Source organism: Cetorhinus maximus, chromosome 2 (assembly GCF_964194155.1).
Source record: "Cetorhinus maximus chromosome 2, sCetMax3.hap1.1, whole genome shotgun sequence".
Classification (NCBI taxonomy): domain Eukaryota; kingdom Metazoa; phylum Chordata; class Chondrichthyes; order Lamniformes; family Cetorhinidae; genus Cetorhinus; species Cetorhinus maximus.
Genome location: NC_135880.1, coordinates 32,333,108 through 32,352,304, shown reverse-complemented (window position 1 = coordinate 32,352,304; position 19,197 = coordinate 32,333,108). Strand labels below are relative to the sequence as shown.

The following is a 19,197-nucleotide window of genomic DNA, read 5'->3' as shown; positions in this document are numbered from 1 at the left end:
TGGTCGTCTTGTGCTGTCATTCCCACAGCATATGAGCACACACTTGCACCGCTCTGCATCTAGCTTTTTAACCCATTTTTTCCCTGTGTATTCCTGTAAGGGGAAAAAAAAAGTCTTGTGCCCAGAATCTGTTTTCTTTGATCTCCGACTATTTTACACGTTCTGAGATGTGAATCAACAGGAGATGGATTTTAGATGACTACTGAGATGTGGTAATCAGTCTTTTATCTCTGCAACCACAGGAGATTAAAGTTCAGTTTTTTGCGTCTTTACTATCTTCCTTTCAAGTGTCTCTGCTTGAAGAAGGCCATGACACCTTTTCAGGTGCAACATTCCATGTTCTCTCAGGACAGATCTGTTGGTATAATCCAAATAGGAATTTTTCCAGCAAGTGGTCCATTTACATTATCAGCCATCTTTTGCTCAGTGTCCTTGCTCGTATTTCTTTAAAAATACATACGTCTTCCTTAAGTTCTATACTCCCGTAAGTAATTCAAAATTGTAATCGGTTTTTCGTGACATTCTGAAGGGCCAAAGGGATTGAGTGGGAGGCATAGCTTGACATAAGAAGGACCTTTTGAATTCACCGTCTAAAAGGTCCCCTCATGCAGACTTTGGGTTTATGACTCCTCCTGAAGGTCTGTGAACTACGACTCTTTTAAAAACCTGGTCAGACTCCATGAACATTGCGGAGGAGTAGGACATGCCTACCCCCGTAAGGGGGCCAGCCAGGCTGGGAGTGTTGGAAGTGGGCTTTTGACAGGAATGGCCCCCCCCCCACCCAATTTTTATAGGACTCCCAATTCATTCTGACTCGATAAAAAAAATTCAGCCCTGTTAAATGTCACTTTAATTGTAGATACTGGTACTTGTAGATTCTGCATCCAATGGTTTGTCTAAATTTTGTTTTAACGTTGGCAAGCTATATATAACTTTTATTCACAAATCATGATATACGTTAGATGTTTTCACGTTGTAAGTAGCTGCACCGCTGGCAGTCTGGTGTAGATCCCAAGGGATTCATTCACTGCACCAGTTATAAAAATAAACTTTAATTGCATCGTGGAGAAAAATTTATGTTTGCAAGGAAATCCACATATTTAATTTCTAGTCACTTGGATGAATAAGCTGTCAGTTTTCTACGGTATGAATGTTAATAGATTTTATAAAACGGGAGTCTTATAAAACTCTTAGCCATGATACCTTGGGACTTTTAATCATATATTCTGCAAAGGAAAATTTTGTTCAAGTAAGAGTTTTTGAACCTGTACATTTGTTTTGGGTTTCACGACACCAAAGTGCCTGTTTTAACAAACAGGAAAATATGTTGGTGTATTTTTTTTTGGAATGGATTTGGTACCTGATTCCTATCTCTACTCAACTGTGTGGTTAGCATATGCCATTAAAAGCATATGAGATCCATGATTTAGAGCAACTGAATGCTGGTCAGCACCAGGCTCTTCGACACTAGTGTAGTGTGATGGACCTAATTGTTCTTTTGTACATTTGAAACAGCTTAGAAATGGATTATAAAAATGTACGTGCAAATTCTGTCATAATCACCCTTAACAGCACAATAAAGGCACACAGTGAGACAATGATGTTATTTTGTTTTAATACAATCTACAATCAATGAGAATTAACTGAAGGCATTGTTTGGAAGACTGTTAGATTAATTTTCCCCAGCATTTAATAACTTGTTCTTGTGTTTACACCCATAATATTCTCCCTCCTTCAGCCTGAAAATCAGTCAGAAGAGAAAATGGCATCCAAGATTAATACATCACAGGGATGCCGGCAAATCTCACCAGACGTTGCTTCACCTCTTCTTCTGCTACCTACTAACAGGACTTTTCTCTCACCTCACTATGGTGTGGAGCAAGAGCCAGCTACCTTGCCAACCTTCGATGACTACATCCCTTCCCACCTTCAGAAGGCCCGCTATCCTACCCTGTCATCTTACAGTTTTCCTTCCCTGACCACGAATCTTTTCACAAACCCGAATGAAGTTTCTTTGTTTGTTACTGACTCCACTCTGAGTGAATATTCGTCTTGCAACCTAAGTGAGTCCTCCACGGCCATTCTAGATGAGCTGCATACCTGTGGCTACGACACCACGGATCATTCTGACACTCCATCCCCAACCCTGAGTCGGATGTCCGCAATAACTGATGATACAACCACCACCACTACTGCTCCCGCTCATGTAATTACCCTTCCTATTAACCCACCTTGCTAAACCAGGTGGCATAATTGCAGTAGGGAATAAGCATAACCAAGCCTCTCGTGTTCAAAGTGTCTGCATGTTCTATATTGTGTTGCTCTTTGCTCATGTGATTCACCTCCCACCTGTGCCACCTGCCATCACTGGTATCTACTAACAGTTTGTCAATTAGCAATAATGGATGTCCTTTTTGTTAGTCTGGTTTATTCACATAACTGTGGTGCATCTTATTGTGCTATACAACACTCTTTTAAAAAAGGATCTGGAAACAAAGTGGGCCAATTAAAATGTTTACCACGGTTAGGAATTTGCCAAGGTTTTCTGAACTTATGCTGTGTAATTTTTGTTTGTTTAATTGTGATATGTGCAACATACTATTTAATGAATCCCTTATATTACAGATACTAAAAACCTAATTCAAATCAAGACTGATCCGAAAGGCTTCTTAAGTCTCACTCAAAATATGCGTGTTTTAACCATTATTTTACCTCAGGGTCTTTAGAATAGCCATGATCAGTGTGACTAGGGTAAATACAATCAATTTTATCAAGACCTTTACAAACTGTGAAATTACAATGAAAGTTTGCAAACATTTTTAATATGTCAAGGAATATTGGGCCCTTTGGTATCAAAATCTCTTCTTCCGAGTGCTGGAAGCACAGATAAAACTGCTGTGGAAGGTACTGATCTCCATTTTCTCAATGATTTATGATAAATTATAATTGAACTGTGCTTTCTTCTTCTGGTCTATCTTCGTTTATCAGTTCTGTGATTCTGTTTCTGTCAAATATTGGAAACCAGCAGCTTCTGGAAGGAGTCTTAGAACAGGAAATCCTCACCATGTTTACCTTGCTACAAAGGAAGTATTAAAGAGCTATAACTATTTCTTAATCTTTAAATACTTCTGCGCTTATTGTGCAGATAAACACAGAAGTACTTAAAGATTAAGAAATTCAGCAACATCCCTGAGCACAGATTGAGTTCAGCTCAAGCATATTCTTCTTGAGTTTGACGTCCCCTTGAAGAAATGGCCATGTGTAGAGAGGTTCAAGCAAGAAAGGCTCTAGATAGAGGCAGATACAGATCTACTTAGTTCACTGTTGAACCAACTTTCCACAGATAGTCAGACTTTCATAGTTTGTTTCTTAAAAAAAAACGCTATTTCACCACATTGTAAAATCCCCTCTGGGAATGTTAATTTTGAATTCGGGAGGCGATGGCAAAGTGGTATTGTTGCTGGACTAGTAATTCAGAGACTCAGGGAGACCCAGGTTGATGCTCTGGGGACCCGGGTTCAAATCCCACCACGGCAGATGGTGGAATTTGAATTCAATAAAAATCTGGAATAAAAAGTCTAATGATGACCATGAAACCATTGATCATTGTAAAAACCCATCTGGTTCACTAATGTCCTTTTAGGGAAGGAAATCTGCTGTCCTTACCTGGTCTGGCCTACATGTGACTCCAGGTCCACAGCAATATGGTTGACTCTTAAATGCCCTCTGAACTAGGGGGCAACTGGGGATGGGTAATATCTCAATGAATATTTTTTAAAAAGCTAATACAAACCTTCAAGATTATGCAATGCCCACATCCCATGAACGAATAAAAAAAAATTTTGTTAATCTCTCTGCGTTGAAAATAAATCCTTTATTGTTTTAAACCAATGTGATTTTTTTTTAAAAAGGAAATGAAAGAAGTCAGATGATTTAATGGCACTAATGAATTATGGTGGTGGGGCATCTGTAGGTGTGTGGCGTTTAATGTAGAAGAGCGAGTGTTAGGTAAATATACATTTAATGGACACATGCACAAACACCTCATGTCAAAATGGGTGAAACCCAATGTTCGTCATTCATTATTAGCTAAAACAGTTACCCAAGAAAATAACAAAGTTGTGTTTTACAAAATTTCGCAGGCATTTTCGCTGTTTATCCTATTCTAACCCAGATTTCTTTCTGTGGATGTGGTGACTGCATGAGGTGACAAACAACACATTTAGTTTTATTTTCATTGGAACTAATATTGCCTCATTTGGGGATAACTGTCATGTTAGCATTGTCGGAACCATAATGCAGTTGACACCGAACTAATTTGGAGAGTGGGGGAAATTGTTTGACAGAAATGGCATCCCTGCCTGGAAGACTGCAGTTGTGTGTGGAAGCATTTGACTGGATGGTTGGAATGCTTTGAGGTGGAGGAAAGCTCACTGTATTCACATCAGCAATCTTGATAATCAGATGGCACTCTATACTCACTCTCGTGACCTGTGTGTGTTCCTGTACGTATTAATCACATCCCTACTGTTACCTTTTCTGGATAACAAAGTCTTACGTCCTCCTCTTCTGATAAAAGTAGCGCTAATTAATCGCTGGGCGTTCATAATGGTCTGTTTGTTCTTGCTGCACACAGATGGCGGTGAATGGAAATTCTCGTACTGATAGTGGCAGTCCAATGAGCTATTTGCAAAGGTCCTTCTCACCATCATCAGCTTACTCTCTGGCACCTTCAGTAAATCCAAACATTGTTGCAATGCAACACAGCAGAACCATGGGTAAGCTGTTTCTGTGCAATGTTTACTTTGTGCAATTGTGTTAAAAGCTTTGAATTAATCATGCGGCACACAGCTGTCAGTTTAATCTGTAACAATGACCTATATTGTTCAGTGACATTTGCTTCATACACAAAAATGTAACTGTAGTCAGTATTCTTACACGGTTGAAAATCTCAAGGGCACTCGTGTTTGTAGTTTTATTACCATAGAATTTATCTAATAAATGAGTAACAGTTTTGGTTAATATGAAATAGTTAAAGACTCAAATTTACTCCCAATTTAAAGTTCTAAATAATTAAATGTCAAACATTGGAATATTTTGTTAAATTATTACTGTATTAACTGTTTTCATGTTCTATGGGTATTTGTTTTTTGATTAAATGATGAAAAGAAAAACATTATTTTTTTTAAATTATTCATTCACGGGATGTGGGCTTCGCTGGCTGGGCCAGCATTTATTACCCATCCCTGGTTGCCCTTGAGAAGGTGGTGGTGAGCTGCCTTCTTGAACCTCTGCAGTCCATGTGGTGTAGGTATGCCCACAGTGCTGTTTGAAAGGGAGTTCCAGGATTTTGACCCAGCGACAGTGAAGGAACGGCGATATATTTCCAAGTCAGGATGGTGAGTGACTTGTAGGGGAACTCCCAGGTGATGGTGTTCCCATCTATCTGTTTCCCTTGTCCTTCTAGATGGTAGTCGTCACAGGTTTGGAAGGTGCTATCTAAGGAGCCTTGATGAATTCCTGTAGTGTATCTTGTAGATGGCACACACTGCTGCTACTTTGCGTCGGTGGTGGAGGGAGTGTTTGTTTGTTTGTGCATGTGGTGCCAATCAAATGGACTGTTTTGTCCTGGAGAGTGTCCAGCTTCTTCAGTGTTGTAGGAGCTACACTCATCCAGGCAAGTGGGGAATATTCCATCACATTCCTGACTTGTGCCTTGTAGATGTTGGACAGGCTTTGGGGAGTCAGGAGGTGAGTTACTTGTTGCACGATTCCTAGCGTCTGACTTGCTGTTGTAGCCACAGTATTTATATGGCTAGTCCAGTTCAGTTTCTGGTCAATGGTAACCCTGAGGATGTTGATAGTAGGGGATTCAGTGATAGTAATTCCATTGAGCATCAAGGGGCGATGGTTGGATTCTCTCTTGTTGGAGATGGTTGTATGACACTTGTATGACGCGAATGTTACTTGCCACTTGTCAGTCCAAGCCTGAATATTGTCCAGGTCTTGCTGCATTTGGGCATGGACCGCTTCAGTATCTGAGGAGTTGTGAATGATGCTGGACATTGTGCAATCATCAGCGAACATCCCCACTTCTGACCTTATGATGGAAGGAAGGTCATTGATAAAGCAGCTGAAGATGGTTGGGCCTAGGACACTACCGTGAGGAACTCCTGCAGTGATGTCCTGGAGCTGAGAAGACTGACCTCCAACAACTACAACCATCTTCTTTTGTGCTAGGTATGACTCCAACGAGCAGAGCGTTTTCCCCCGATTCCCATTGACTCCAGTTTTGCTAGGGCTCCTTGATGCCACACTCGGTCAAATACTGCCTTGAAGTCAAGGGCAGTCACTCTCACCTCACCTCGGGAGTTCAGCTCTTTTGTCCATGTTTGAACCAAGGCTGTAATGAGGTCAGGAGCTCAGTGGCTCTGGCGGAACCCAAACTGGGCATCAGTGAGCAGGTTATTGCAAAGCAAATGCCGCTTGATAGCACTGTTGATGACCCCTTCCATTACTTTGCTGATGATGGAGAGTAGACTGATGGGGGTGTAATTGGCCGGGTTGGACTTGTCCTGCTTTTTGTGCACAGGACACACCTGGGCAATTTTCCACATAGCCGGGTAGATGCCAGTGTTGTAGCTGTACTGGAACAGCTTGGCTACGGGCGTGGCAAGTTCTGGAGTACTATCTTCAAGTCTTCAGTACTATTGCTGGAATGTTGTCAGGGCCCATAGCCTTTGCAGTATACAGTGCCTTCAGCCATTTCCTGATATCACGTGGAGTGAATTGAACTGGCTGAAGACTGGCATCTGTGATGCTGGGGACCTCCGGAGGAAACCAAGATGGATCATCCACTTGGCACTTCTGGCTTAAGATTTTTGCGAATGCTTCAGCCTTATCTTTTGCACTGATGTGCTGGGCTCCTCCATCATTGAGGATGGTGATACTTGTGGAGCCATCTCCTCCAGTGAGTTGTTTAATTGTCCACTGCCATTCACTACTGGATGTGACAGGACTGCAGAGCTTAGATTTGATCTGTTGGTTGTGGGATCGCTTTGCTCTGTCTATCACTTGTTGTTTATGCTGTTTGGTACGCAAGTGGTCCTGACTTATAGCTTCACCAAGTTGACATCTCATTTTTAGGTATGCCTGGTGCTGCTCTTGGCATGCCCTCCTGCACTCTTCATTGAACCAGGGTTGATCCCCTGGTTTGATGGTAATGGTAGAGTGGGGGATATGCTGGGCCATGAGTTTACAGATTGTGTTCAAGGTACAATTCTGCTGCTGCTGGTGGCCCACAGCACCTCATGGATGCTCAGTCTTGAGTTGCTAGATCTGTTTGAAACCTAACCCATTTAGCACGGTGGTAGTGCCACACAATACAATGGAGGGTATCCTCAATGTAAAGGCGGGACTTCGTCTCCACAATGATTGTGTGCAGTGGTCAGTCCTACTGATACTGTCATGGACAGATGCATCTGCGGCAGGCAGGTTGGTGAGGATGAGTTTAAGTATGTTTTTCCCTCTTGTTGATTCCCTCACCACCTGCCACAGACCAAGTCTAGCAGCTATGTCCTTTAGAACTGGACCAGCTCAGTCAGTAGTGGTGCTGCCGAGCCACTCTTGGTGATGGACATTGAAGTCCCCACCCAGAGAACGTTCTGAACATCACAGTTGGTATCTCAGTTGGTCAACAAATTTTTCAGGATTTAAAAAAAAAACCCTAAGCTCACAACGTTGTAAAAACTCCCCCTGAGAACAGTAATCTTGAATTTGTTACTCTCTCTCCAGTGGTACTGGTGAAACGAAATCCTTTACCGTTTTAAATCCATGTGGTTTCCTTTCTTAAAAAACAAAAGGAAATAAAAGATATGAAGAAGTCAGATGATTTAATGCCACTAATGAATGCTGCTGTTTGGGCAGCAGTAGGTTCATGTGCTTGAATGTAGAATGGGGAGTGATGGGTAAATATACATTTAATGGACACATGTACTAACACCTCATGTCAAAATGGGTGAAACCCCAGACATATACATGTTCATCATTTATTATTAGCTAAACCAGTTACCCAAGGAAATAACAAAAGGTTGTGTTTTACCAAATGTCGGGCATCCATTTATTCTAACCGAGGCTTCCTTTTGTGGATGTGGAAGCACTGACCACATGAGTGACAAACAACCCATTTAGTTTTATTCTCACTGGAACTAATATTGCCTCATTTGAGGATAACTGTAATGTCAGCATTGTCAGAACTCATAATGCAGTTGAAAATAAGCTAATTTGGAGGGTGAGGGTGGGAGGAGTTGTGAGACAGGAATGGTATCTCTGCATAGAGGACAGAAAGAGTGATTAAGAGTCGATGCCAGAAGATGTGCCCACCAATGGTGGGGCGAAGGGAGGTGGAGTCAGAGGAGTGGAAGTTTTGGATAAGGTTTACAGGGTGTTACAGAAGTAATGAGAGATGATGCTATGAAAGGTTTGAAAACTAGGGGTGAGAATTTTAAATTTGAGTATGTTAAAATAGACCATTGAGAACAGGGGTGACGGATGAGCAGGGTGAAGTGTGGCGTAGGGGTGAGCTGTGGAGCTTTGGATGAGCTGAAATTCATGGAGGGTACCGGATGGAAGGCCAGGCTGGAGAATACGGAATTGTTGCATCACGATGACGGGAGCGTGAGTGTGGGTTTCGGCAGCAGCAGGTGAGCTGAGGCTGGGCCAGGGATGGGTGACACTCGGGGCAGGATTTTCATGTGGTTGGGCTGGCGTGGTGGGCGGGCCCGGGAGCAGCCGGGGAACAGGCCGCCACCTGCGAGCGAGTTCCCGCCCCCACCCCCAACCGTGATTTCACGCTGACTGGCCAATTAACAGCCAGCCAGCGTGAAGGGCGCGCTGCAATGCTCAGCACTTCTGGGGTGGGGATAGGAGGAGGGCGAGCGCTGAAGTCAGCGCAGGTGGGGGGGGGGAACGCGCAATGAAAGCTCCCTGAAGGCAGAGAGCTGCCTCAGGAGCCGAAGAATTTTAAAAACAAAAATAAAGATTGTGGAATGCAGAAAAAAAATGTCCCCTCATAGGACTCACTCACCTGAACATATAGTTAATAAAAATTCTGTCAAAACATCTTTTTAATTAATCTCGGAGACCTCATCCTACCCATGGATGAGGTTTCCTCAAAAATCCAAAGGCTGCCTGGATGATTTGCCCGCCAGCCAACTCGAAGGTTGGCCGGGCAGTGAAAAATTACTCTTAATTAATACATTAATGACCTTAACGGGCCTGTTAATTGTCGGCGGGTGTGCTGCTGACTCTAGTGCGCGCCCACCAACCGAAATATCATGCGAGTGCGTGATGACATTCGGATGCTCACCCAACATCACCGCATGCTATTTTACGCCCGATCGGTGGGGTCTTGTTTTGATCCCCAGTTAACCCAGTTACAGCCCCAATGACACACCCTCTGTGATTTATTCAGAGGCCATGCCCCCAGTAGCTGCTGCTCCCATGTGCAGCCTGAAGAGTTCCTTCTTGCGCTGGGTTGTCTCCCTGGTGCTGCCTCCGCTGCAGGAGTCACTCCTTCCAGTGCAGGAGGGTTGGACCTCCTCGCCCAATCCGAGGCCCCGTTACTGATGTAGTGACATGGCCCCTATCCAACCACAGCTCGGCTTAAGGCTCCATCTCTTGTCCTGGGACTGAGGGGGAAATTCCAGCCGGCCATGGTCTCGGGCACATCCTATCCTTGGCGGCAGCTGCCACTTTACACCGCCTCTGCCTCGGCCTACCCGTGACCCTGGCATTACCCAAGCGCCCACCCAGAGGGGAAAAACCAGTTTTACTGGGATTTGCAAATTTTAAAAAATCTATAAGACTGGAGTTCCTTTTTAAGGTATGCAAAACTGGTTCGGACAACTTTTACCTTCATTTCCAAGTTTTACTGGTTTTCTGTTTTGGGCAGTGATGGAAGAGGCAAAGTTGCCCACTCCACAGGGGCCTGAGACCCCGGGCACTGGGCTCCTGCTCCACGGGAAGGTTGTTTTCCCTTCCCAAGCAGTGCAGAGCCAAGTGGGCACCGGCTAAGGTGGAGCCACAGCCGCCTACAGGCAGCATGGTCAGTGGCAGTGGCAAGGGGCTGAGTCTGGGGAAGGTTGTGAAATCTGGGTGTGCGGGAAAAGGAGAAGAGTGAGGGAGGGGGTAAGTGAGTGGGGAGAGGATGAGTGGAGTGGTTGGGGAGGGAGAGGCTAAGTGGGTGGCTGGGTGGGGAGGAAAGGGATGAGTGAATGAAAGATAGGGTTAGGAAGAAGGACAAAAAACTACTGCGGATGCTGGAAATCCAAAACAAAAACAGAATTACCTGGAAAAACTCAGCAGGTCTGGCAGCATCGGCTGTTGAAGGGTCATGAGGACTCGAAACGTCAACTCTTTTCTTCTCCGCCGATGCTGCCAGACCTGCTGAGTTTTTCCAGGTAATTCTGTTTTTGTTTAGGAAGAAGGACTGTTGACTGAGTGTGGGGGAGGGGTCTTGAATAGAGGGACAGCTGAGTGAGTGAGTATGGGGGAGGGGGTCGGGAAGAGGGTCTACTGAGTGAGAGTATAGCAGAGGTGTGGTGTGTGGGTTGAAAAGAGCCTGTGTGGTGGGGGGAATGTTATGATCCCTGGAGAGACCTATTATTTTTAAAAAGAGATTCAAACTTCCATTTCATAGTTGAAAGAATGATACGGCAAGATTTCATGCTTTAAAACTTTTACTGTAACAAATGACTAAAAACAATATTGACTAAATACTATTTTCATTGAAGGCAACTTTAAACTACAGGGAGGGATATTCCCTTTTTATACTTACCACACATCACACACTCATTGTAATTACAGCCCACATAGCTAGCATTCTACAGTTGCTCCCAGCTTCCAATGGGTTCCTATATCCCTGTTTCACAGAGTAGTAACTTCAAGTGACTGTCTGCAGGCACTTTCCTCAGTTTTTGGTGAGTGTCTTAAAACTACCTCCAGCAGTTAAGCCTGTTCCGATGATTCCTCTTTCCCAATGCCAGAACAAATTTCCCGGAATACGTAGAAGGCTGCAGGATGCATCTCTTCAACGAGAGACTACCCCCCCTACCCCCCCAGTAGCAGCAGGGTGTACCATCTACTAGGTGCACTGCAGGAACTCACCAGGGCGCTTTTGACAGCACCCTCTAAACCCATGACCAAGGCTCTTTAAACAGCACCTTCCAAACCCACGATCGCTACCATCTAGAAGGACAAAGGCAGCAGATACATGGAAACATTACCAACTGGAAGTTCCCCTCCAAGCCACTCGCCATCCTGACTTGGAAATATATTGCCGTACCTTCACTGTCACTGGTCAAAATCCTGGAACTCCCTTCCTAACAGCACTGTGGGTGTACCTACACCACTTGGACTGCAGCGTTTCAAGAAGGCAGCTCACCACCACTCTCGAGGGCAACCAGGGATGGGCAATAAATGCTGGCCCAGCCAGCGAAGCCCACATCCCGTAAATGAATTTAAAAAAATATGATTTTGCCCAGAAATGATGCTATGTTATGCATATTATTTAACATTTGAAGACTCTATTAGAGAAATGATTTATTTTTTAATCCATATTTCAAATATTTTTATGGAGGGGACTTTCCCCTCCATGAGGGCTAAACTCCAGGTGACCTAACTTTGAGTGCAAAATATGAAAATGTTCAACTTATGTCACTTGGGGGAACAGATTAAATTTAACCCAATCCTGATGCTTCTGACTGAAACGTGTTATTGAGTTTATTTTAAAATCTCAAAGCTGCTGGAATGAATGGGGCCGGAGGTTTTCTAAGTAAATGTGTTCTTCCTACAGAACTTGAGATTCAAGTTGAGAATGAATTGTACAATAGATGTACTGCAGCAGCAGCAATGAGGCAGACACTAAACCCATTCTTAAATTACGTGGTATGAGAAATTCTGAATTTTGAGTTGAGGAGCCTGAAGCTGACCATATAAAGAGGGACAACCAGTCCCCAATGCCCTAATCCACAGAGCACACTTATAACCAGTCACTAAAGGATGCGCCTTGTTGATTTTTGTACTTATTTCTTACACAACTTAATATTCCTTTCCTCACAGAGAACCTGAATACTTCACAGCAAAGCAAGTCACTTGGCGCAGATGTCATGAGCATAGAGCCGGTTTACAGAACGTTGGAAGAGGAGAAGAAAGTCACGGTAATTAAAGCACCGCATTATGCAGGAATTGGCCCTGTTGATGAATCTGGAATACCTATAGCCATAAGGACGGTAGGAATATCTTTCTCTTTTTCACTCTCTTAATTTTTTTTGGCTCTATCAAGTTATTTTTTTGCTGCATGGCCATTACTTCCCAAACTTCTCCCGCTGTTGAATTCTGGTCACGGTTTTAAGCCAAGAAATAATGAGTGGATAAGGTTTACATTCGAGTCTCAATTTGTACATGGCCAAGAAAATTAGAAACAATTCCCTATTGGATATACTAGTGACTATCCATATTAATGGCCTCTCATTCTGGTTTGTCCCACAAGTGGAAATGTTTTTTCCACCTTCATTATCTTAAACCTGTATGGGGTCACCTCTCTGTCTCCATTTTTTTCTCAAGAATCAATTCCCAGTCCATTCAGCTTTTCCTGTTAAGTACACCCTCTTAGATCCAGCATCATCCTTGTTTATCTTTATTGTACCTTAATCAAAGCCTCTGCAATTTTAAAAAAAAGTTTAACATAATTTCCCTGCTTTTCAACTCTCCTCCTCCAGATATGAATCAAAGTGTTTGTTTCCTTTTTTTTATGGGCCTTAATAACTTGTGCCTTACCTCGCCCAAAGGTGTCCCAGGACCCTATCCAAAGGTGATCCATAAGAATCCACCAAGTTCAGACTTCCTCTTACCTGCCCTAATCTGCATGGTCTGGATTCCACACTCCTGGTCTTCCATAGTCCCACTTCAGTGGAGGCGGATGGTCAGCTGCATGTGCAAATTGTGCATGCGCAAACCCAGGCCTGACTCCAGTCCCACTCCTGCATTGATGGGAAATGCCAGGTTCGGTGGTGGGACTTAGAATTTTTGGCCATTTCCGGGATTTTCACCACGATGGAGAGGCTCTCTGTTGTGGTGAAAATCCGGGCCATAGAGTGCAATGCTCCACACTAGTGACACTACTAGATGATTTTTTTTCAGCTTCATGCTATTGCTATCCACACTAAGCTATATAGAAATTTGTTTGCCAACTATTGTGCAAGTTTATTTATGTCTTTCTGTACGTTGTCAAGTTCTTCCTTTGTGTTAACCACACCTTTTAATTTGGTGTTGTCTGCAAATTTTGAAATTGTACTTAGAATTCCTCTGCCAAAACCAATATTGTAAATTGTAAACAACACTGGTCCCAACGCCAATCCCAGTGGAGCACCACATCCCATCTTTTCCCAGCCTGAGTCATTAACACCATACTCTCTACTTTGTTTTGTAGCCAATTTGTTATCCATTCTGCTATCTGCCCTGTGACTCCAGATGCCCTGATCCTGATCACGAGTTTACCATGTGTCTCATGGGGCAGAATTTTATGTCCCGTGGGCAAGCAGGCGTAAAATCGCAGGAGATAACGTCTGGCGAGCGTCCCGATGTCATCATGCACACACAGAAGCCGAAAGTGCCCCTGCTGGTTATTAAGCAGGCAATTAAACCCATTAACGGCGCAATTATCTGCGATTTATCATGGCCCGTCCAACCTTATGTTTGGCGGCGAATCGGCCAGGCGGCCTTTACGTTTTTCATCAAACCTCACCCAAGGGCAAGACGAAATCTCTCTTAGGAAATCAGACCATAATAAATATCCGTGGACAGCATTTTTATGAAGTATGCTTTCAGGTGCTTGGTTGTGATGCATGGATTTTTTCTTTTTTCTTTTGGCAGCTTTTTACAGCTTTATTTCATTTTTTGCAGGAATGCAGCTCCTTGAGGCAGCCGTCTGCCTTGAGGGGGCGCTCTTGCAGTGCTCACCCGCGCCCACGATAACACCGGCACCCACCCTCACCCTGGTGAACTGAGCTCCTCGGTGCGCATTTCACGCTGGCTGGCCGTTAATTGACCAGCCAACGTGGAATCGTGGCCGGGGGGCCAATCGCGGTTGGGGGTCCGTTTCCCAGCCGCTCCTGGGCCCACCGATCGTGCATGCCTGGCAACTTAAAAATTCAGGCCATGGTGTTAGGTTTGAGTGGCTGTGGTGACAAACTTTGTTTAATATTCACTGTAGCATCTTTTAAAAACGAAAACATCTATTTAACAGTGAAGTGTTTTATTTAGTGATTAACTTTGTAATTTGGTGGAATTGATAGAAGAGCCTGACGATGAATGTGGCTGTGAATTTTGATTTCCTCACCTGCTATCTCTCAGTGGATCCAGCACTTAATTTATAGTTATATCATTAGCCCCGACTGTTTTCTGTAATATTCCCATAGAGAGCTTCAACAATTACAATAAATGTACCTTCTCTATTTCCCTAACAAGAACAGAAAATGCTGGAAAAGCTCAGCAGGTCTGACTGCGTCTGTGGAGAGAGAGAAAAACAAAGTTAACGCTTCAGGTCCATATGACCCTTCTTCAGAATCTCACAGTGCAGAAGAGGCCCTTCGGCCCATCGAGTCTGCACCGACACGTGAGAAATACCTGACCTACCTGCCTAATCCCATTTACCAGCACTTGGCTCATAGCCTTGAATGTTATGACGTGCCAAGTGCTCATCCAGGTACTTCTTAAAGGATGTGAGGTAACCCGCCTCCTCCACCCTCCCAGGCAGTGCATTCCAGACCGTCACCACCCTCTGGGTAAAAAAGTTTTTCCTCACATCCCCCCCCCACCAAACCTCCTGCCCCTCACCTTGAACTTGTGTCCCCTCGTGACTGACCCTTCAACCAAGTGGAACAGCTGCTCCCTATCCACCCTGTCCATGCCCCTCATAATCTTGTACACCTCGATCAGGTCGCCCCTCAGTCTTCTCTGCTCCGACGAAAACAACCCAAGTCTATCAAGCTGAAGAGAAGTGGAAGAAGGGCCTGAAGAAGGGCCATACGGACTCGAAGCGTTAACTTTGTTTTTCTCTCTCCACAAACGCTGTCAGACCTGCTGAGTTTTTCCAGCATTTTCTGTTTTTGTTTCAGATTTCCAGCATCCGCAGCATTTTGCTTTTCTCCATTTCCCTATTGCTTAAAGAAAATTACATCAGAGTATCAAAGCACCTACCTTATTCAGAAACGTGACTGCCATAATATTTGCAGTTCCCTACTGAAGAAACAGTGCCATCAATTGGTAACATGAAACCCTGTGTAAACGATCAACGCGGTTACATGTTTACTATACAAACCAAGGACCCAAGTGAAAGGGAACAGCAGAAATCATAATTTGAACAAGTCCTTCCTCAATGATAGTTTCACTTTTGTTCCATTTTCCCCCACCCACTAAAAAAGAATTACTTTTGTGAAGGTTATTGCAAATACATTGCTGGCCATAGCTAATCAAGTCATTAAGTTCGCTTTGCTTTACATTGTCGTCCAATGATGTCCCCAAGGCCTTGCTATCATTACCTCTACCTCTGGTATTGTGTTGGTATTGCTAATTCCTTAAAAACTTTAATCATCCTGTTAGATGTCAAGAATATGGCCAATGAGGGAAAATAAGAATGCACTTGAACATTTTCTCCCGACTGAGAAACTGCTTCAGCTCCAGTGTCTTACAGGGAATACTGAAGAAAGCTGAGCTCTGGTCATTCTGAGGTAGAACTGTTGTTGTTGCAAAACAAAAACAGAAAATGCTGGAAATACTCAGACCGGGCAGTGTTTGTGGAGAGAGAGAAACAAAGTAAATATTTCAGGTTGATGACCTTTCATCAGAACTGGGAAAAGTTGAAAACGTAATAGATTTTGAGCAAGGGGTGAGCAGGACAAGGACAGAGGAAGGCCTGTGATAGGCTGAAAGATGGGAGAGATTGAATGACAGGAGAGTTAGTTTACCAGGGCCAAAGGGAATTGCGATGGGGCAAGAAAAGAAACCAAGGGAAGAATTTTCGGGTCGGCGACGGGGGGCGGGGCCTGCTTGCCGACGTGCAGGATGACGCGCGGTGACGTCGAGCGAGTGTCCTGACGTCACCGCGCGTCATTTAGATTGTCAGTTCGGCGGGCGCGCAGCTGAGTTCGCTGCGCGCCCGCCGAACTGTCAAAGGCCTATTAAGGCCATTAAGAAAGTAATTAAAGTTGTTAAGAATGCTGCCCGTCCCAACCTTAGGGTTGGCGGGCAGATGAAGAGCCCAGGCAGCCTTCACGTTTTTCATGAAACCTCATCCACGGGCGGGATGAGGTTCCATGAAGGGTTTATTAACTAAATAAAAATTTTTGAAAAAATTAATGGACATGCCCCAGCTCATGTGACAATTTCACATGAGGGGACATGTCCTTAAAATTTTTTTTTCCCCTTTCTTCAATGTTTCATAACTTAAGCTAACCTCATATGCGCGAAAGAGCGCAGGCCCCGACTCAGGGAAACCCCCCCACCCCACCGGCCTGCGCAAGGAGTGCTCAGCGCTTCCGGGCGTGCGTCACACTGGGTGGATCTTAATTGGCCCACCCACATAAAATGGCGGCGCGGCCCTGATCAGGGGGAAATTTCTACCCAAAGAAACAAAAGATGCGTCTAGAGCAGTTGTGCTGCCGTCTGAAAGCAAAAATAAGAGAAAAGTGGAAACATGCAAGAAAAGTAAACAAAGTGGGGGTACAGAGTTTATAGTTTGAAATTGTTGAACTCAGTGTTGAGTCCAGAAGGCTGTAAAGTGCCAAATTGAAAGACAAGATGCTGTTCCTCAAGATTACTTTGGGTTTTGCCTTTAGAGGAGATTCCTCAATTGGGAAGCACTTGCTGAACAATCCAGAGTGCGCTAATAGCTACACTAACAACCAGTTTAAGATGATCAGGCAAGCTCATAATATGGCTCATTAACACTTGCTAGAAGTATTAATATGCAGGGATGTACATTCATACACAGGGACCTGTTCCCTGCAAACAAAAGGAAAATGTTCAAGTCTTGTTCCTTTTTTGAATTACCTAGGAACTTGGGGAGCCAATAGTTTCCTGTTGCTTTCTCCATGGCTTTGCCTTGGCTAATCAGTCAATTTGCCCACTAATGAGCACCCTTTTCCCCTGTAATATAAATTGTTATGATCGTTTGAAATTTGGTGTTTTTGTATTTGTCTTGTTGAGTGCAATATGAAAAGCTCTGGCAACAGGTTTCTGTTTTCAGCGATTTTCAATTTTGGACTACCAAGTGACCATTTACAAGCACTCCTTTCAATTCAGTCTATTGTACTCGCTGCCTACAATGGGGTCTCCTCTACACCGGGGAGACCAAATGCAGATTGGGTGACCGCTTTGCGAAACATCTTCACTCAGTCCACAAGCATGGGCCCAAGCATTCGGTAGCCTGTCATTTTAATTCTCCACCTTGCTCCCACACTAACATCTTTATACATCCAGTGAAGCTCAATGTAATCTCAAGGAACAGCACCTCGTCTTTTGATTAGGCCCTTTACAGCCTTCCAGACTCAACACTGAGTTCAACAATTTCAGACCGTAAACTCTGCCCCTGTTCTTTTCTTCATTTTCCTTTGCGTGCTTCAGTTTTTCCCATATTTTTGCTTTCAGGCAGCGACACCCCTGTTCCAAGCACTTTTTTGTTTCTCTTCTTGTCCCATCACTATTCTCTATGACTCTTCCGTCATTCAACCTCTCCCATCTCCTAACCTATCGTGGGCCTTTTTGTGCTTGTCCCACGCACCCCTTTCTCAAAACCTATGACTTCTCGAACTTTTCCTAGTTTTGATGGAAAGTCTCCGACCTGTAACATTAACACTCTCCACAGACGCTGCCTGATCTGCTGAATGTTTCCATCATTCTCTGTTTTTATTTCAGATTTTCAGCAGCATTTTGCTTTTTGGTTTGTATTGTTGTGAAGTTAGAACCAGTACTTTTCGTTTCCTGCTTCTCTCCTTTTCACTTTGCAAAATTTTAAATTAGTTGTGATTCGTTGGGGAAAAAACATTATTTTTAAAGGAGCATTTCCTGTTCTAGTTCTTTAAATAAAAAACTTAAAACTACTTCCTCACTCACTTTTTTTTCCTCACAGTAATACAGTAGCTTATTGATAATAAGCAAGTGAGAACGTTTCTCCAAAAGTCTGAGTTGTAAACAGTCGAGGCTTCTATAGCCACCTTAGGCAAAATTTCCTGCAAAATTTCATAAATGAATCAATAGTGTTCTGCCCCTATTCATCAACTCATTAGTACTTCTCGCGTTTAGTCATCCCAGAGGTTGGGCAAAGACGCACACAACATGATCTACTCTAAACTCTGGAGTACTTAGCATTCTGAACCAAACATTCATGGCATATTGCACAAACCACTAGGGTTTTTGTGTCTTTTAAAGGGGATAAATTGTCCCTCCTAGGCCACCTAAGTTGTAAGTTCCACTGTTAAGACCGTGTTAGATGAGGAATTGCTGGCAAACCAGCCAAAGCGTTTCCTTCTACTCACTAAATATATTACACAAAGGTCTGTCATGGGCTTAAAGGAAGACCCTGTTCATTAGTTAGCTTATAAAACAAGAAAAATAATTTTTTCACTTTCCTTAGAGTTGTCATTTACAACTTCAAATTGAATGGAGTCATGTTTCAAATGTCTTGAGTCACATCACCAATGGCTCCCTCTCGTTTTATTTTTGTTGTTCGTGTTTCATTCATTTAAGTGCACAGGCCATTTACCTTTTTTGTTTGTGCAGCTGTGCATGTGTGGCTATTAAAGAGGACGACTTATGCTCGACCTGAGTGGGAACCTCCCGGTTGCCACATAACTACATAGCATAGAGGAAACATTGCACTTCACTCTTTCTCTTTCCTGCTCCTCCCAACCTCACCAAGCTCAGCTTGTTTCACTAACCAGATATCACAATGTAAATGTATTAGCCTAGTTCAGCCTTCCAAACGCAGTTTTTCTCGGAGGTAAATTTAAGGCTAAGGCCACAGTTTGGCATCATCTCTATTTCCTTCCATAAAGGACATTAGTGAACCAGGTTCACTAATGTCCTTTGTGGAAGGAAATCTGCTGTCCTTACCTGGTCTGGCCTACATGTGACTCCAGA

At 43.7% G+C, this 19,197-nt stretch overlaps 1 protein-coding gene across 38 annotated transcripts in view; it reads left to right on the top strand.

Annotated features, from left to right (window-relative positions):
* LOC144693046 (sorbin and SH3 domain-containing protein 2-like) overlaps positions 1 to 19,197 on the top strand; it is a 486,079-nt gene that overhangs the window by 346,074 nt on the left and 120,808 nt on the right. For 18 of the 38 annotated variants that reach the window (XM_078562388.1, XM_078562352.1, XM_078562424.1 and 15 more), the window contains 3 exons: positions 1,739 to 2,206; positions 4,637 to 4,778; positions 12,121 to 12,290. In XM_078562388.1, the coding sequence (XP_078418514.1) occupies positions 1,739 to 2,206; positions 4,637 to 4,778; positions 12,121 to 12,290 (780 nt within the window). The remainder of the gene's footprint in view (positions 1 to 1,738; positions 2,207 to 4,636; positions 4,779 to 12,120; positions 12,291 to 19,197) is intronic. The other 20 variants (XM_078562625.1, XM_078562599.1, XM_078562559.1 and 17 more) reach the window with 3 other exon arrangements.